General features: G+C 47.1%; 1 protein-coding gene across 1 annotated transcript in view; it reads right to left on the minus strand.

Moving 5' to 3' along the window:
- The window catches only part of LOC139101423 (neural cell adhesion molecule 2), a 188,342-nt gene that overhangs the window by 57,787 nt on the left and 111,976 nt on the right, over positions 1–18,579 (minus strand). Inside the window, exons 2-3 of the mRNA XM_070654559.1 lie at positions 15,359–15,491; positions 11,140–11,348 (exon numbers count right to left, since the gene is read on the minus strand). Of these exons, the coding sequence (XP_070510660.1) occupies positions 11,140–11,348; positions 15,359–15,491 (342 nt within the window). The remainder of the gene's footprint in view (positions 1–11,139; positions 11,349–15,358; positions 15,492–18,579) is intronic.

Genomic DNA, 18,579 nt, shown 5'->3' on the forward strand with positions numbered 1-18,579 from the left:
CACTTCGGACAGTCAGAGGTATTTTTGCTCCGCGCTCGGATAAGATTCAAGTGGCGGTACGTGCGAAGTGACTTCGAAACTCGGTCGCCGACTTCACCGGCGGTGTGACGGTCTCGCCTCTCTTTCTCTCATTGTCTCTCTCTCTCTCTTTGGCTCTTTCCTGGGTCGCATCGTCTTAATTTCGCCGCTCGCGGCCGCCGGGTTTATCCGACCGGCTCCGGATGTGTATCCGCGCGATCAGCCCGGAACCACGAACCGCCGCCGGCAAATATCAGCCAGTGTGCCCATCGCTGTGTGCAGATAGCTACGCCACGAATCCACGCGAATCCCGCGCGGACTCCATCGCGTAACAGGATATTGAACGGTATTTGTTCTGCGGATACGCGCGCAAACGACGACGCAGCGGCTCGCCGGGATAATTAATCATGCTACAGGAGCGCGCGTACGGTGTATACAGCGACTTCGACGGATGGTACACGGTATAGTAAATGTGATTTCGAGTCTCGCGACCAAGTCTCCACGTCGCGGAGTTTTTACCGTTGAAAAATTGACGTCATTTTTTACACGACGTCCAACTGGAATTTTCACGTCCCGCGGAAGTAAGCGGATACGCCTTGATTTATGACGGGCAGGGGGGAGGCTGTCGATGCGTAGGTTTTAACGTGTAATGTAACGTACGGCTAATCCCATCGAGCACGTCGAGTGAAATACCAGGGATATCCCGTTGTGTCGCATATGCCGATTTTTAAATACACCCGCAGGATTAAACGTAACGCCGCCGAAATGTATCCGCTCCCGGCGAAACGTCACCGCGCGAAATCGCCGGTATTCTTATCGCGATTAGCGAGATAATTTCTCAGGGCTGTAATCTTGCTTAATTACAAGCGCAACCGAGCGCCGGCAGTTCACGGTGGCTGACGTAACGCCGTGGAATCCAGTTTAAATTCCCCCGCTGATATTCCGGCCATGTATCATGCGCGTAAATCTCCTCGCAACGCAAACGTCCGAAAAGTTCTTCGTTCTTCGGTGAATGTTTCAGATTTCTACTCGGTTAATCCCGCGGATAGCGCTTAGACGGAATCGGCATTGGGGTAGGTCGATACCGTCGAGAAACTCATCAGTCTTGTCCCGGAACTTTTATAAAAGTTTTGATGGATTCACTTACGAAAGTTCGCGATAGGAAATCTATTTTACATATCGCGATTGAATGCACAATGTCATCTGTGACGAATTCGGAAACCCGGGCTTTCGGAAATATATATTCGTGCGCAATCCATTATTATTATTATTATTATTGTCGCAATTGTTATATTAATTATATCGCGTACAGACCGCGGACTTCCAAGCAATTATCACCGGCATTTTATTTCCCGAAACACCGTTTCCTTGTTTGTCTTCGTGAATAAATCAAATATGCATGTAGCGCCGAAATAAAGCTATTATTGAAATAACCTCCGTTATTATTTTTTCCAACGATTGTGTTTTGCGGTGGGTTTATTTATACGCGTGCCCATAATATTGCACGGAACAGCGCGCGACGTTAATGTCAGTTAATAATAAAAAAAAAAGTGAGTTTTTTAATAAATGAATTTAGCAAAAAACAAATTTTTGCGCATTCATAGGCTCTCGTATTACACGACACTTTCAACATCGAATATAACGAATAAAAGAGCGGCGCAAACCGACTATTCAACGAGCATTGACAGCGCGCGGCTTTATACAAATTGTTTTTTTTTTTTTTTTTAATGCCTGGTAATGCCTCGGAAAATACTTCACGTCTTTTTTATTCGTGCTACTTTTGCACGCGAATCGGCATAAGAACTCCTAAGTGGGGAATCTCTCGCGAACGAAACGTGATACACGTGAGTGCTCTCGTCGAACCGGCGCGATCAATAATTCCGCGTTTCGTTGGCCAGCGGCGAATAAGTATATTCTCTTAATGACTTTCGCGCGCCGCCCTTGTCCGATCGCGTTTCCCGTAAGGTTCGCGGAAAAACGACTCGGAGAGTTGGGCGCCTCTGATATAATTTGCCAAGAGTTTCCCGATACCGCTGCTCCTCTCCCGGCGCCGATTTTCTCCCCTTCCGAGCTCGCTCTCTTTTTCTCGCGCCCGAGTCTTTTCTTCACCGAAATTAACATCGGGCGCATACGGGAGGCGTCCGTTCGTTCCCCGGTTCTCTACTTAACCGATCTTGAAACGCGTCGATTAGTCTTCCGGGCATTGCTTCCGGCGCTCCTACGGTTTTTCAGAATAATGGAGCGGCGAAGACGAAAAAGCGCGGCGAGAGGGGAGGGGAGGGACGGAAGAAGAATGGAATAAGGAATGAGAAATCCGAAGCAATTATTTTCTCTATTTCCAGCGTAGGAAAAGGGAGGGAAAAGAGTGGAGAGGAATCGGTCGGAATGGACGAGGCGTAGACTCGATAAGGGAGCGTCGTCACGTTCGCCGTGGCGATGCCTCGCGATTTCTGACCCGTGTATCCGTCGAAGAAAGTCGGATCGAAACGATTAGGGCCTCGCTGCACCTCGTGCAACGGAATTCGAACGTCGTTTCCGGTCGTTCTCGACGGGGCGAGCCGGCCCCGTTACCATCCCAGAGATCGTTTCGGACGATGCCGCGCGCGCTCTTCTTTATATCCCATTACATTCCTGCACTGTTATTGTCTCGGCGCGCGGGACGGGCTTCATCAACTCGAAAGAGTTTTCCGGAGTCGCTTAACGTTTCGCCCGCGTCTCGAAGGGCAAAAACGAACGTGGGCGCTCAATCCGAAAAAGGCCACGTATGCGTGTTACTCTTTACGGCCCGGATTTGATACGGGGCTCATTGAGACGAAAGCCTGCTTAAGCGTTTTTTATATCCCGCGAGATGGTCGGTGTTTACAGCCGTATTTTCGAAAGCAGCACGACGTTATTTTACAGCGCGATGATATCTGACGTTTATACTCGAGTATTTTCGTTGATATCGCTCGTCGTATAGCGACGATCTGACAATTTCGTATCGAACGTCGGGAAAAACGTTTTTTTTTTCTTCTCCCGAGATAAAAAAAAAAAAAAGAAAAGAAGAAGATCTCAGAAACGAACTAGAACGCAAAGAGCTTTTCAATTAGCCATTAATTCTTCCAAGTTGCTAGCGACGGAGATCCATTCCGGTAGAATTTTTATCTGCGGTTTCATCAAGAAAATATCTACTTCTCAATCACATACGTTTTCAATCGAATTCCCCGCGATAGAAAGATCGACGCAAAAATTCGCCGGGCTCGCGGGTACGAGTCAAGCGGAAACGCGCAACTTCTGGATCGCGGTTTATTCCGTCGCGAGTCGATTCATCAAGCGGACAATCCGCGCGAGCGGGCGGCGCAAGAAGCTAATATTCCGTCGGTAACAAATGTACGCGGCAAAGAAATGATTCGAGGAAATAGCGGGCGGAAACTTGAAGCTGGATAAACTTCGAAGACTTATTACGATAAGGGTGCGCGCCGCGGAACCGCAATTTTTCATCGCGCAGAGGAAGACCCGCGCTTTTCCCGCCGCGCGGCGTTCGGCTCTGCGAGATAAACGGACGTTTAATGCGAGCGCCGTCACGACAATTAACATCATCCGTACGGTTTGTTTCGCTTCTCGCTCCGGAGAGCCTCGCGTGTTTGCGATGCAACGTCCGGCGGGCGATAAAAAATAACAACTCGATTGCACTCCGCTCGTATTTGCTCGTACACGCGGCAGGTGCGCGCCGACAGTTTCCAATTTTGGTAATGGACGCCCCCTTCTCGCGATCCATATTTTTAAATCGTCGTATCATTGTAATTTAACGTCACAAACGGCTATCGGAAATGCGTAATCACGATAAAATACACAGGCGCGATTTTATTAAAAATCCGCGACGACGCGGAAGCTGTAATACGCTCATTAAAATTATTACATTTACAATATTCAAGGGAATTAATGAAATATCTGATTAAAGCCACGGAAAATGGGGTATGTTTCGCCCCGGAGGGGAATTTCCACTGATACATGTCGCATGAAAGAAAGCAGCTTGCATGTCAAAGGAATTCCAGCAGTCGAGGAATAAATCTCAAATCCAAGCCGTTCGAATTGAATGCGATCTCTTTGTTTCTTTTTCCTTTATTCCTTTTTATAGGAATGTCTATTTACCACCGTACTGCACAGTAATAAAAAAAAAAGAAATATCCAAGCGCGCGAGCTTTTTATCGAAAGTTACGTATTCCACGAGTTTAAGAACTTCGGCGGCACCGCGAAGCATCGTAAAATTTATGCGCGCGTTTTATCCACCCGAGATTCATCTCGTCGTTCCGTTCGAACGCATCCGGAGATCGGAAAGCGAGTCGCGAAAGGAGACGTGGCATCTTGTTTTGTCGTAACGACGCGGCCGTTACGCGCCGACGACATATGCTCGACGCGGTTACCACCGCACCGCGTCGCGCTCGCGGAGAGTTTAATAAAGCCGTTTTATGGGAGGGATATATCGCCGAGTCCCGCTCTATTATCACAACGGCTAGGACGTAGCAAAACGCCCGGTGGAAACGCTTCGAGGGCCGCGATAACGATCCGCCTCACCCCTTCGCCTCGCTAAATCCACAACGTTGAAGTCGCATTTACGGCGCGAGCGAGTAAGCAAGAATTTGGCGGCCCTTGCTCGAACTTATCACACCCATTCGTAGGGAGGAAAAAGTTCCCGCGTCCGCGAGATCGACGGATCCCGCTGAGGTGGATGCATCAGTCGTCCGATAGAGAGGGAAGAGGGGGGAGACGGTGTGCTTAGAAGTAAAACACTATTAAAAGTTGGCGGGAAAGGCGCGAGCGGACGATCCAGATCAATTACCTTTCGGGAGAACAATCCGGGCGCCGAGGGGCGAGCGTCGGCGGATACTGAAAACTTCGACCCTCATGGGATGGATCTCCATTCGTAACTTTCGTGCGAGCAAATCGAACGTATTCAGCGGCGTGAGGTGGGCCCGCCCGTCTCTCGCAGATTGCACGGGAGCGTCTTGGGAGAAATTCGTCGGATCGTGCCATCTTTAATATTTAAACCCACGCGCTAGTGCTCGCGATCGAAGGCGCGCCGTTTCTTTTTCGACATCATTTTTCTCCACGAGCTTAATCGATATCAATTTAATTGATAACGCTATATTGTAGAAATAATTATTGCGATAAGATCGCAGCGCTGTTAGGAATTTTTTAAAAGCCTGCTGCCACAATTGCACCCGGCAAAAATCATCGTGAGAGTTTCATGCGATCCCTTTGTTTATAATCGTTTGAATAACGCGTCCCTTCGAAATGGAGAATATGCTTGCGCGAGCACCATGTATAAATGCATGAAAGGGGAGGAATGCTGTGCCAAAATCGAGCTGAATACACGCGGAGAACGCGCACCGGATCGGCCAGGGCTCCGTATAATCCGCTTTAAAATTATTATTACCTTAGTTTCACTTTACTGTTATCGCTACGGTTAATTTTTATCCCGATCATTACGACCCCGATGTACGTGCGTTCACAGATCTCACGGCGGCGCGGCCCACGCGCTCATTAAAGCGCGAAGGGGGCGAACGGGGGCACGTGGATATAATCTTGAGAACAATTATTTTCGTGGGAAACACTCGCGGATTATAAGGGAAAACGATAATCATACTTAAATTTATCCCGATTGCGAGCCGGCTGAAACTGATTGCGATGCATTATCTCTTTATCGCGCAGTGCGCCAGATGCGGCCCTTCCCCCCTCCCCTTGTCCGCACCTTCCGAGATATTATTTCTTCAAAGAATCCTCCAAGAACATGGCGTCGGATTTTGCAGGGATATAAATGTTTCTTGCTCCCTCGGAAAAGTTGATATTTCCGCACTCGGGCGGTTTTTATCTCGCTCCCCGTAATTCCGACCACTCATCGAAAGGAGAGTTGATTCGGGTAAATATAACTCTTGAAACTAACATGTTTCGCCGGCACTTCCTTCCGTTTCTTTTTTTCCCCTCCTCCCTCCCCTCGCTCGCTCTGCGTTCTTTTCGCTCGTCGGTGCCGACCCTACGGGTTTCCAATAAACCCGGGGATCCTAAGAACGCGGCTTGCGGCCGAAGTGAACTTACAGCGGATTTACACGAGTCGAGTGGCGCCGTATCGTGTGTATCGACTGGCTGTCGATCCGACATTACGTCTGTTGTTTTGCGCCGAACTCGATACCCCGCGCACTGGTTTACGTAACCGAGGGGAGAAGAATTGGTCACACTGTTGCGCCGATATTGGAAGTCGAACATCGGTGATATCGACACCGGCGTTCTGCAGCGGAGACCGTGACGGATATCCCTGCGGAGCACACGAGTTCCTCCGCGCCGGAAAAATTTGCCAAGTTACTTGGCCCCTTCCTCGCAAATAAGAAAGAAAACGTTGCGTCTTTTCGAAGTTTTTCCCGTCTCAATATCAAACGTCAGTCAAGCAGGTTGTTCAAGGATTCAAACCGCGAGGCACCGTGGAAACAAATTAATTAATTAATTATAAAGTTGCCGAAAGCATATTTACAGTAATCGAATTCTATCCGAATTCAGCCCAGCTAAAAATAATTTACCTTCTTTAAACCGAAACTCGCCACTCACGGGTGTCCCTTTTTCTAGCGTTTAATCGGCCAGGAGTATGTTTAAAATATTAAACAGTGAAGATAGAGACCGAATTTATATTCGTCGCATGAATTTCATCTCGAAAATGTATTAGGCGGGACGTTAAAAAATAAAGAGGCGTACACTAGTATTTAAAATAAAACGTAGATAAGCCAAATACGGACTTCTCAAATTCTGTTAAAAGAATATTAAATTGTGTTTTAAGATCTCCGTCGTAAAGCCGTATCGCGTTTCGAGATAAGAATTGAGATCTTTGGCGGAAGCTATAAAAACCGGTTTAGAACTCGATCTGGAAAGGAGCCAAAACCCCATCAATTGTATCGGGATCCTAAAAATGTGCGTGCTAACTTCGCGGAGATAACTAAGTTCCTCCCTTTTGAATAAAAATTTCGAATCGTCCGCTTTTCTACTTCCACTATCTCTTTCGCGATCGTTTTACTTAATCGTGATGAAGTGGCGAGTACACTAGCTCATTAATCAGAAGCCGAGTACAAAGGAAATTCCTAAATGGTGTGCCTGGCGTGCATTAATCATAATGCAGTGGAAACAGGCGCGGGGATCGCTACCCGTGTTTGAAACGTAATATTTTCTTTAAAGACGGCGAACAAAGTCCCTCCCCTTCCCCCTCGTGTTTATTGTAGAATGCGCAGCGACACTGTCTCGCGTCGGAAATGGAGTTTCCATGACTCAACGATATCAGATAATGCGAAGAGACGCGAGGTGAGACGACGTCACGCGCGTTACGGCGCGGCGTGTTTCGCACGGGGAAATCGCTTTGCAAAATGTAACCGCCGCGCTTCTCCGTCCCCGGAGGAGGCGGCAGCTCGTTTGCTCTCTACGTGGGAGATTTCGATTACCGCGATTACGAAGTTGAACTGGCGAAAAAGCGACCCCGGCAGGTCCGCGAAACGCGGGTATTACCCAGTTATGTATTGTCCCTTCCGAGGCGAGAAAAAAGCACCACTCGCGGCTCTTTCGCCGCGCCATCCCCCCGGTTCTTACTTTAAAGAAACAACGGGTTCGAGAAGATAAATGCGCTCGTTTTCTGTAGCTCGACTTCGAGGAAGTCTTAATGCGAAGAGCCGCCATTCCTTTAGAGTTTTTGCGCCGATTTCTGGTTTCCCCGGCTGGTTACTTGGGGAAACCGCCACCTTATCTTCAGCTCGCCCGTATTTTATGAAACCCTAAAGCATGATATAATATCTGTGCTTCTAAACGAGAACTGATAGGTATATACTGGCCAGAGTGGGCTTTAGGTACCGGTTTGGGGATTCAAGCCATTATTCTCTCTACTTTTTTTTCTTTTTTTTTTTTTTTATTACGGCATAAAATTTAAAATCGTTTCATAATCGCAATTTTATTAAAATTAAGTATGGAGGGAGAATCGTTTTATTTCATTACGCGATAATTAAATTACGCGTTCGAACGTTGTTACACCCGCGATAATTGATAGCCCGAAAACGTTGATCCGATAATTGCTAAAGAATATGCAGCGAAATATTTTGCAAACGCTTTGCGATAACGCGTATCATTATTTTGCAAAATTATATATATATATAAAATGCACGAAATTTATGTCCGCTCGCGCGTTCGCGTTATCCGCATTGAAATGTCAATATTGGCCGACTGAAATTGCGAGGTATGCCCCTTCGTGAAATCGCCGGTGGCGCGGCGGAAAATTTATCGAATTACATTCTATACTTTTCGGAACCGGGATACCTTGTATTTCTTGCGCGAAAGGGGACGCGGTGTCTCGCTCACGATAAATGCTTCCGTTTACGGAGGCTTTAACGTTCGGGAAGGGGGGAGGGCCAAAGGTCCTGGCTCCTGTCGACTGTACAAAACTTTTCACCCTCTTTTATTCCCTTTATTTTTTGCCGGCAGCCACTGTCAAACACAAAGTTCCTCGATATCGGCGCGAAGGTATTATCGGCGGAAAATATGATATTTGCCAACGTTTACGGCGTCGATAAGAAGACCTCGAAACAATATAGTCCTGTGAATTAAACGAATATCCGGTTTACGATTAAAACATTTCGTTACGTGAAAGTTGCAACGAGACTGTACTATTTTACTGTATTATTTTTTAATAATCGTCAAATATTGTTCCTAGCTTTCTCACTTTCCGCCAAACTAATATGTTATCGATTTTCATGTAATTATTACGCGAATCTTAAAATTATTACAAATAAAAACATTAATTTCTTTATATTTTCAATGCGTTGGTGCTCCCAGCATGTTTATTCGGCGATATTTAATTTGCTTACATAACAACGCTTCGATAGCTCGACAAAGTAAATTCGTATTACTGATGATCGACTTGTCTCTTTCTCATCTCCCCGTTCATTCTGCTCCAGTCGCCTTAATACTGTCGCGACGCCAGCATCCGAATCGAATGCGTCCTCGCTGCGTTCTCGCCTCACCTATTCGGCGCACATCCGGATCTTTGACGGTGGCGACGCGTAAATATGCGATAAAGGCGCGATCGTGCTTGTAAAGAAGAACGTTTTAAATTCCACGGGTGCAACGTTTAACGACGTTCCCGTTTGCCGCTTATCTCGCGCACTCGTTGTCGTAACTCGCGACGATTATGCACCTGTCTCAGGTACGTGAAATGACATTACTGTCCTTTTCCCTCTCCGCCCAAGAAACCGAGACGTTCCGCGAACTTCTCGATAGGTCCTCGTGGTCTCGACAGATTCCGGTCCCGTAATATTTCTCGAGTACATGAAAGAGCGCAACCTCGGGTTTGGCCGGACATCCGTTAGTTTCCGTTGCAGAAAAATGGAGAGCGACGTGGAAACGATGCGCAATTTTGCCGGCGAAAGCGCGACGGTGGCGAAGGCACGTTAATTGGCGTTCATCTGGAAAAGGTTTACCGTAGCGAGGACGTGCGAAACGTCGGTGGGCCGAAGGGCTGCGCGGGGGGAAGCTAATTACCCCGCGGGAAAAATTCCTTGGCACATGCCGGCCGGTGGCGAATCCCGAGCGTCACCCTGGGACTAGCCGCTGGCGTTTCCATAACTTTTCACCGGGATGTTAATTGGATTCCCTTTTCTCTCCTTGACTTCTGTCTCCTCTACTTTTTTTCCCCCCGTCCCTTCGTCCCCGCCGATCTTGATTGTCGCGTATGCTCGCTTTGCCCCAATAGCCGCTTACTTTATTTCGAATTTATTACACCGCTTAATTGCTGTTCTGTGATTCTTTTGTTGGTGCGCTGAAAATGCCTGTCGTAACGACAGCAAAAAAACGCGCTTCGGAAATAAGGTGTAGCATTAAAACACAGTTCGGAAAAAGGGGAAAAAAAAAGAAAGTTTCAAAAATTGCTTTAATTACAATTTTTCGCCGAGTTTACGATTTAACCTGGGACCTGGCAGGGATTTAAATTAAATCTCTTTACGTAAAAAAAAAAAAAAAAAAAAAAAAAATCGATAGTTTACAATTTTATAAAACGTTTAAGTGATTTGCTAGATAAAGGATTTGCGCGAATAAAAATAAGAATTAACTTATAATGTTAATGAAGGAAAAATCACGTGTCGCGAATAAACTTGTTAATCGATGAGCGACTCGACGAGTAAGATTTGTAGAATTTTATCGAGTCGTCAGGGTAAAAATAATTATTTCTCTGGCCTCGCGAGATGCAGTTTGCAACCTGTTGGCTCGAATGTCAAAATGGATTTCAACGCCGGCGGGGGGCCTTTTTCGAGCGACCTCGGGCAACGAGTCGCAAGTTGATCCTCGCAGCACCCGCGTCTTAAGCACCTCGCGGCACGTCTCGCGACGAGTTTTACGAAGGGCGAAGTTGCGAAAGTACGGCGACACGGTAACTTTAAAGCGGCGGCCCGTAAAACTTTCGCGTCATTTTTAGCATAATCGCAATACGCGTCGAGCGGCCGGCGCTCGGCCGGTTAATTGGGTATTAATGAAAGAGGTAATTATGTACGGAGTAGAAGAGCGACGGCGAAGTTACAATTGGCTCCGGTTACTCGAGACGATCTTCCCTAACACTTTCTCGTTACCGCAAGTAAGAATATAAGGGAGCTGAGCGGGCACAAGTTTCCGCGACGTCGCGTTTTGGATAATAATGTAAATCCAAGGTGGAAATTGTCAGGCAAGTTCGCGATTAGCTCCCCTGCTGCTTGCAATACGCCGATGTTTATCGCGCGCACGCGATGTCGCAAAAACCATCCAATTTCCATGGTGAATTTACATTGTAATCCACTGTAAAACGTGACCGTAAACCTCTTCGCATTCGGAGCACCGCCGCCGCGAGCAAGAAGCTCTTCGTAATTGCACGAGAGCGCGTAATTATAGCCGGGCTGCCCTAATTCATTGGTTAAGCTCTAATTGAGTAACCAGAGGAATCGCGTGTAAATGATAGTCGCCAATAACTACTCGGAGTCGCTCGGAGCGACGTCCACGTCTCCCCTTCGAAATTACGTCCACGGTCTCGATACGTCATCCCTTTCTCGCTTCTTCACGCTATTTATATTTAATGATTAAAAAATAACGATCACTCACCGATCACCGTTAAATTGACTTTCGAGTTCCTCGTCTGGCCGATTTGGAAATCCACGCGACACCTGTAGATGCCGGCGTCCTCTTCCCGCGTGTTCTCGACTCCCAGCTGTGCCGGCTGCTTGTCGAGCATAAAGTAAGCGCGATGCGAGAACACGCTGTCGTCCGACCATCTTTCGGCGACGCCAAACTCTCGGTTCCTAGCGTCGATGCTGTGACAGGAAAAAAAAATATATTGCGTTAGCCGGGGACTATCGTTTCGCGTTAATCTCTTCTGGAGAATGCGCAATCTGCTTTATGGATAATAGATGAACACTTATAATGGACGCGCGCGTTCGCTCCTCCTCTTTCACCATTCCGGATAAAAGGGAGCTTATGACGTTAAGCTGTATCGAAAGTATTTTACAGGCGAATTTGATCGTATTAATGTCACTGGATTATGTATTCTCTCACCTTTTGATATTACATATTAATATGTACGTGTAAACGAATTTAGTATGCGATAATGATGATGATAATGCGATAATTTCCGTTTCAGAAACGCGATTCGGAGAGATTAAATTGTGTGTCGAAATTAATAAAAAGTGCGAATAAAATTCCGCTTCGTCGGGATGAACGCTTTTGTGGCGACACTTGAAAAAAAAAAGTTTGAGAGGGGCGTGGCAAAACGTTACATTATGCGCGCTGCATTTTGCAGGGGCATTTTATCGCGCGGTCAGCTGGAGGGGAAAGGTCGGCCCCCTGCAAATAATCCGACGGGCAGATTTCCGAAATGCCATATCGCGGCTGTTTACGATACGCGGGCTGTCCGCGGTAATGAGCATGCGAGCGAAAACATCCGTTTGAAAAATGCTGTCCCGCTGAAACTTGCGGAGGGAATAATTTCACGGTGGATAAAGTACTCGTTACGGGAATTGTTGCGAAGACAAAACGTGCCGCGAACGTTCGCGTCGCGAAAGCGAAACGGACTGCAAAACCGATTGTTCTCCGCCATTTCTGCAAAACGGAGATTTTTCCCGTTGTCGGTTTTGCCCGCCCGTACCTTTCTACCGCGCGATTACCGCCGCCGTCCAACGAAGTTTTTGCGTTTTTGTCCCGAGATCTTTTTTTTTTCTTTTTATTAATTTTTTTTTCCTTACATCGGCCTCGCTGAGAGCCCGTTTGAATCGATACAAGGGTGATATTTAAGGCGACGTAAAAAGTTCTGAAAAGACGCCGAGCACCCAGGCGAGGCGTAAGTATTACAGACACTAAGCGAAGTGTTCCACTTTTACCACGTTGCTTTTTTAATAATTTGTTCTTGATAATTTTTTCAACCCCTTCGTCATTAATTTATCTCAAATAGGAACGATGCAACACATTTATAGCTTCCAGATAAACGTTAAAAGTATGGAATTGAATTTATCCAATAAACCTGCAACGGAAATAAAATTACATTTTACGATTGATTTCGAATAAACTGTATTTTTAAATAAACAGTTGATTAAATCGAAACAGTTGCGAAAATTTAAGACGCGAAAAGCGGGAGAGAAAGCTCGAAAATAGGTGATTTTTTAACGAGATCTATCCGTGTCGTCTAAAATTGACACCTCGATGTTTCGAATATTGAAATTTTGTCGTCGAAAGTAGGTTAAAAAAAAAAAAAAAAAAAGAAAAATGAAAAATCCCGAAACTCGAAACAGGTTTTGGCTGCCACGGGTTTTAACAACGTCGCCGGTAACTCGAGCGGCCACGTGCACTCGTCAATTGTCACTCGCGCGACTCAATGCTAAAGGAAAAAGGGCACACGCGCGGATTGCGGACGATCGAACAGAATCGCGGCGATTTGAACGCGGCGAGCATCATTATCGCGGTAATTTCGATTAATGTTTATGAGCGTCGTTCCCTCGCGGATTTGTCAGTCGACACGAAGGAATAAATTAAAATCCACGGGGAGGATTTCGTGGCGCATAGTTGAAATCGCGCTCTAGCGACCCGGCGCGTTATCGCGGCCGTTGTAATTGGCACATAATTAAAGTTCCTCCGTCGATCATTATATTCCGCGAGCAATCATAATTCCGGCTGGCGCGCACTATCAAATTGTAATAATTATACTGGGCGTAATTGATTTCATTTCAACGGCGATCGCGCGCTATTCCCCTCCCCCTTTTCGTCGCTAATTACCGCCTGATGATTTGCCCCGTGACGACTGTGACACGATTTTTTAAACTTCCTATTCCGGGCGCGAATAGCGGAAGCCGTCCGTCGTTTGTATTCGCCGGCCGCGCGATCGTTATTGCCGCGGGTGAAAAAGCGCTAGTATTTTCGCGACTTAACGCCACGAGCGAATGAACGAATCCGCTTAAGTGTCGCCGTCGACATTTCTCCCGCGTTTTAGGATCCGTTACGTTACCGCGTCACGGGTTCGTCGGCGTACATATCGCGACGTTTGAGAAGGGCTTTCGAAACCACGCGCCGGAGACACGCCGGGCGGTTCCTGCTCCTCCGCGAAAGGGAAGCGGATGATGGCGTCCAGTAGTCCCGAGCCGCACACACCGTTCGGTCATAAAGTGCTTAATGTAATACCGCCGCGGCTAATCTGCGTAGACAAGGGCCGCTTCGTAAAAAACGCAATACATGGTCGACGTGCAGTGACCAACGCGGCGATAGATAAAATTTTGAAAAACAAATGCGATGATATTGGCGACACGAATTAGGTAACGGTAAGCGCGAAAGAAGCCTTTTGTTATTTATTGAATTGCACAAAAAAAAAGAAGTATATATATAATTGTATAATCTCGTTATAAAATTATGTGCCAATGTATAAATTATGCGGCGCACGTGGCGAGACATGTAAAATTTCTCAGACGAATAAAACGTTATATTTCACGGGTGAATTGTTTACGCGCGCGATATCCGATTGCGTCGCTTCAGAATCGCCAGATCGAACGCGATTTATTTTCAACATGGTGGAAATAATTAACCCCATTGTCGCGCACGGGCAAGGGAAAATTTTCGCGATAAGGGGCAATCTGTTTGTTCTCCCCGCATAGTTCACGTACTTTATGAGATACGTGAGGGAAAATTAAAACGGAGCGAAATCGCGCCGGGCGATATAGGGAGAGACCGGGCCGGGATGCGCAATTTTATTGTCCGCCGGGGATTAACTCGGTTAAGACGCCGGCGTTCGCGCGTCTATGAAACTGTCGCGAAAATTTCGTTATCCACGAACTGGCGCTCGGTCGCATTTTGCGCCCGACGAGCGGGGAAAAACCGCCGCGCGGCCGGCGCACGTGACGGATAATTAAAATCTGATGCAAAATCACGGGAGAGCCGTTTAAAATCTGTTTGCGATACTTCACGAGGAACGGATGCAAAATACTCGCCACGTTTTCCTCTCCTTCTCTCTCTCTCTCTCTTTTTCACGTTGCCTTTTTGTCACGTTTTTCAATCGTAAACGCATATTCTCGAGCCCCGGATTGCGTTCTGTCATTAGTATGTGCATCGCGACGCGACATGGACCATGTAACGCGGCCGCGAAATCCAATCTGTATTATTCTGGACTGGATCCAAGGCAAGCGATTAAAAACCGTCAGCTTCGAGCCTCTCGCAGTCTTTCCCGGATATCGATAGCATTCTCTCCACGATATTAACAAAATGATTGACAAAATGATGACCCGATAATAACGATAAACAATACAACCGTGATTGCAATAGTAATATAATTTCCTTATGCGTTTATTACGCTTTCGGTAATTATTTCGTCGTGCTAGCGAAAACAATGCCGCGACGTAATATAACAACGACTGCGACGACATAATATTTCCCACGCGTTTATTACTGTCGTTATATTTCTGTATTTAGTTCGTCGCGCGTGAAAATGATAATCGCGCAGTTCTCGACAGTGTCTGGCACATCGTCCCCTCTTTCCTTCCATTCTTTCTTTCTTTTTTTTTTCAACAATCCCCTGAATCGATACTTATGCAATATTCAACGGTTACTCCTATCGCAAACACGGTATGCGTTCTTTGAGCGGGACGACGACGAAAATCGAGTTCGAAGACAATTTTCGGATAAAAGCGGACTACCAATCTCGCATTGTCCCCGACGAGTTGTTTGCAATCCGCTCCTGTTACGACTGGCAGCAGCAGTTCGCAAATCGCCGTACACGGTCTCCGGCGTCTGTGTATGCTCGGTCTGCGCGCACCCTCGTCTGTGTGTGTACGGATTGATTGCACTTTACCTGTAAACTGATGTACCGAGATCCTCGCGATACCAGAGCACAAGATGCACGGAGTCGCCCTCGTGAGTGGTTGATATGTCGCAGGGAAGATAGGTGGAATCTCCGACCAGTGCCACGATGTGTGATATGGGTACTAAACACAGAAATGCGGAAACGGTTAGATGATTAATGGCGCAGGGCAATTTCGAGATGAGAATAATCTCCGCTTTTTTTTTTTTTTTTTTTTTTATTATTATTATTCCTTCCCCTCGATTTCGCGATGAGTTATTCTTGTCAGCTGACGCGACTCTTAACGTATGGAAAATACTAACGTAAACGCTTCTAGTTGATCGATCGGTCGGGACGCGTAATTAAAATTTACACGGTTCCCCCTTTCGGTCCCGAAAAAAAAAATTCTTCTCTCTCCCTACGAATTGATGCGCTCTTTGCGGACGACCCGCGGGGGCCGCCGCTTTATGTCACGTGCGCTATAAAAATGTTGGCCGCCAAGTCGAACGCGATACGTCCGCATATTGATAAAAGCGTAATTTTCTCGCGTCGCATATAAATGAATTCATTCTGTCAGAATAATTTTTCACTTTGTATGCAATTACGCATCGTGGGCGGCGGCGCTTCCCGAGGGCGGGATTCGTGATTATATAATTCACCGATGCGTGAATGCCCGCGTAATGCGATAAGTATCAGCCTATTATTGCCCGTTCACATCAATACACGTGCAATCGCGTCCGATATTAGGATAAACACCTTCGTTAAATTGAATTTAATTTATTGGCCGCTCCGGCGATAGCCGTTCCCTCGTGTACATAAGAATGCACGCCGCTGATGCCCGACGTTTGCGCGATAAAGAGAACGATGAGGAAACGGCGATATTAATTTTTTGCGCGCCAAAGAGACCGCGGACGCATTTTGCTTCTCTCTCATTAACTAGTTTCGCAGCGGCATATGTAACAACGGCTGTTATTGCATGTATTACGGCCCGGGCATTTTATATACGCGAGATAAAGACTCCGAGGCGCCGTTCGCTGCACCCCCTCGATGAAACACCGCCGGCTGCATATTGCACGAGGCCGTACGAAAACTTCGGTGCGCCGTACGAATAGGTCGCAATAAGGCCGTAAAAATTCATCGTCAGGATAAAAATTCGAAATGCCGAGGGAGCACCGGCCGGCTACGAAGCGTGGCCATCCCTTCACGCGGAACTAAAGAATCATTGTTTAACGCCTTTCTCTTTACGCTCTTCTTGTTCACTTTCAACGTTCACGGCGATGGAAAATCGTTATACCGTTCACAATTCCGCCATTTCGCGGAAACGTCGTTGGCGGAACCGCGCTCGACACATCGTATCGCCGACAGACCTTTCGCGGCCGCGAGACATCCGGTTAACGAGGATATCGACCAAGATTTCATCGGCGCACCTCTCGTCGGAAATAAAGTTCACGCCGCGAACGTTCAAGACGAGCACCTCGTTTTGTGTCGCTCTACTCGGGCGCAGCTCCGAGGTTGTATGAATATCATTTTTTTACAATTACGCTGACGGGTCGATGAAAAACGCCTCGACACCACGTCAATTCCGAAAGCGCACCTTCGGTCGGCTGTTATTTTCTTATATAACGGGAGGGAAAAAAACCCATTTGTGCAACAATAACTCGTGCCAGATCTCAGAAAAATGCACGACTGATGCGGGTGACATTTATAACTTTGCAATACAATAAAAATACAGATCGCAAATATAACTTTTTTAAGTTTCGCGTGTGTACAAATTATTTTACGAAAGCTCGTATGAGAGAAATAAAAAGATAATTATATAATTATTATGATAAAAGCTGCGACTAGTTAGAATTATGCCTTTTCATTCTGCGGATCGTCCACGCAAGTCGAATTAATTAGACGCCCCGTAGCGATTATCAGACAAGAATTCTCCTCGCTTATTTGACGTCGAAAAAGTAACGGCATCGAGGAGTCCATGTAAGAGGATCATCAGAGAGCGAGCTTGACGATAATTCGATCCCGCCGGCATATGATACGCCCGGTAAAATCCTCATGAATTCGAGGAAAATTAGAGTATTACGTCTTACTACCGAACGGATTAACGCCGCAAATGCGGCAAACCGTTGAGTCCCTTTTGCGAAGCGCGCCTCTGCAGATTTATCTAAAAATCAGAAACGCGAAGCCGCGCCGGAATTAGAAATCTTCGCCGAAACGTCGATTCGGCGTTATCGCGCTCCCCCGAGGCAAATCTCCCTATTTATTTTTATTCTTTTTTATTTTATTTTCTCTTCGCCCTTCTCGTTCTCGCAGCCGCGATACATTGAAGATCTTGCGGCCGCGAAGGAGTCTAGGTCGCGCATTTTAACGGCGGGTGATTTCATCGGGCCGACAGGCGCGGTGAGAGCGGAGCAGTTTTGTTGCGCGGTAATGGCTCTCGTCGATGGTTAAAATGTTTTCTCTCCCTTTTCGCCAGCCGCCGTTCCCTTGTCGTTTTCTTGCGCCGGGATATCCGCCGGAGTGCATCGTGTCGTCGTCGCGTTTCGTATCTAATACGAGCTCTCTCACGCTCCGCTGGGAACCGAGACAACGCATTTTCCGCATGTCGCGGGAAAACGACGCGCGTTTTCTTCGCCCGCGCTCTCTCTCTCTTTCTCTTAGCAAAAGCTCACACACTTGACACCTTCTAAAATCGCTGTGCGCTTTATACATTCTCCGTCCGTCGAATACCTCACGTGATCGAATGCGTATAAAAATTAATTGAATCGTTAAGCAAGGCGAGTTTTTTGCGTCGCGCGGTAATCGAAAGATGTATTTCGGTTCACGTCGTCTCTTATTATCGCGCCCCGTGTTGAAGGGACGTGTGACGTTTTCCTCCCCCTCGGCCAATATTCGCACCCTTCGCTTTGCCTCCGCCGCGCGATCGTTATAACGACGTTCGAAAACACGTCTTGACGTTTCGTGCCGTATCAACGACACATGTGCATTATATCGGCGACGTTGCAGGCGTCGCTTGCGTCATGCTGTTTGTCATATCGCGGGAAGCATGTACGCAAACGGCTGTCGTGCAGCGGCGGTAGCAGCCAGCAGGAGCGCACCATACAGCCCGAATCGATAATATCAAAGGGAAGAGAGAGAATTAGAGAGACGGAGAGAGAGAGAGAGAGAGAGAGAGAGAGAGAGCGTGTAGGCTTCGGACTTTGCGGCCGGCGGTCTGTTCCGATTTGACCCACATA

Source organism: Cardiocondyla obscurior, linkage group LG03 (genome assembly GCF_019399895.1).
Source record: "Cardiocondyla obscurior isolate alpha-2009 linkage group LG03, Cobs3.1, whole genome shotgun sequence".
Classification (NCBI taxonomy): Eukaryota; Metazoa; Arthropoda; class Insecta; order Hymenoptera; family Formicidae; genus Cardiocondyla; species Cardiocondyla obscurior.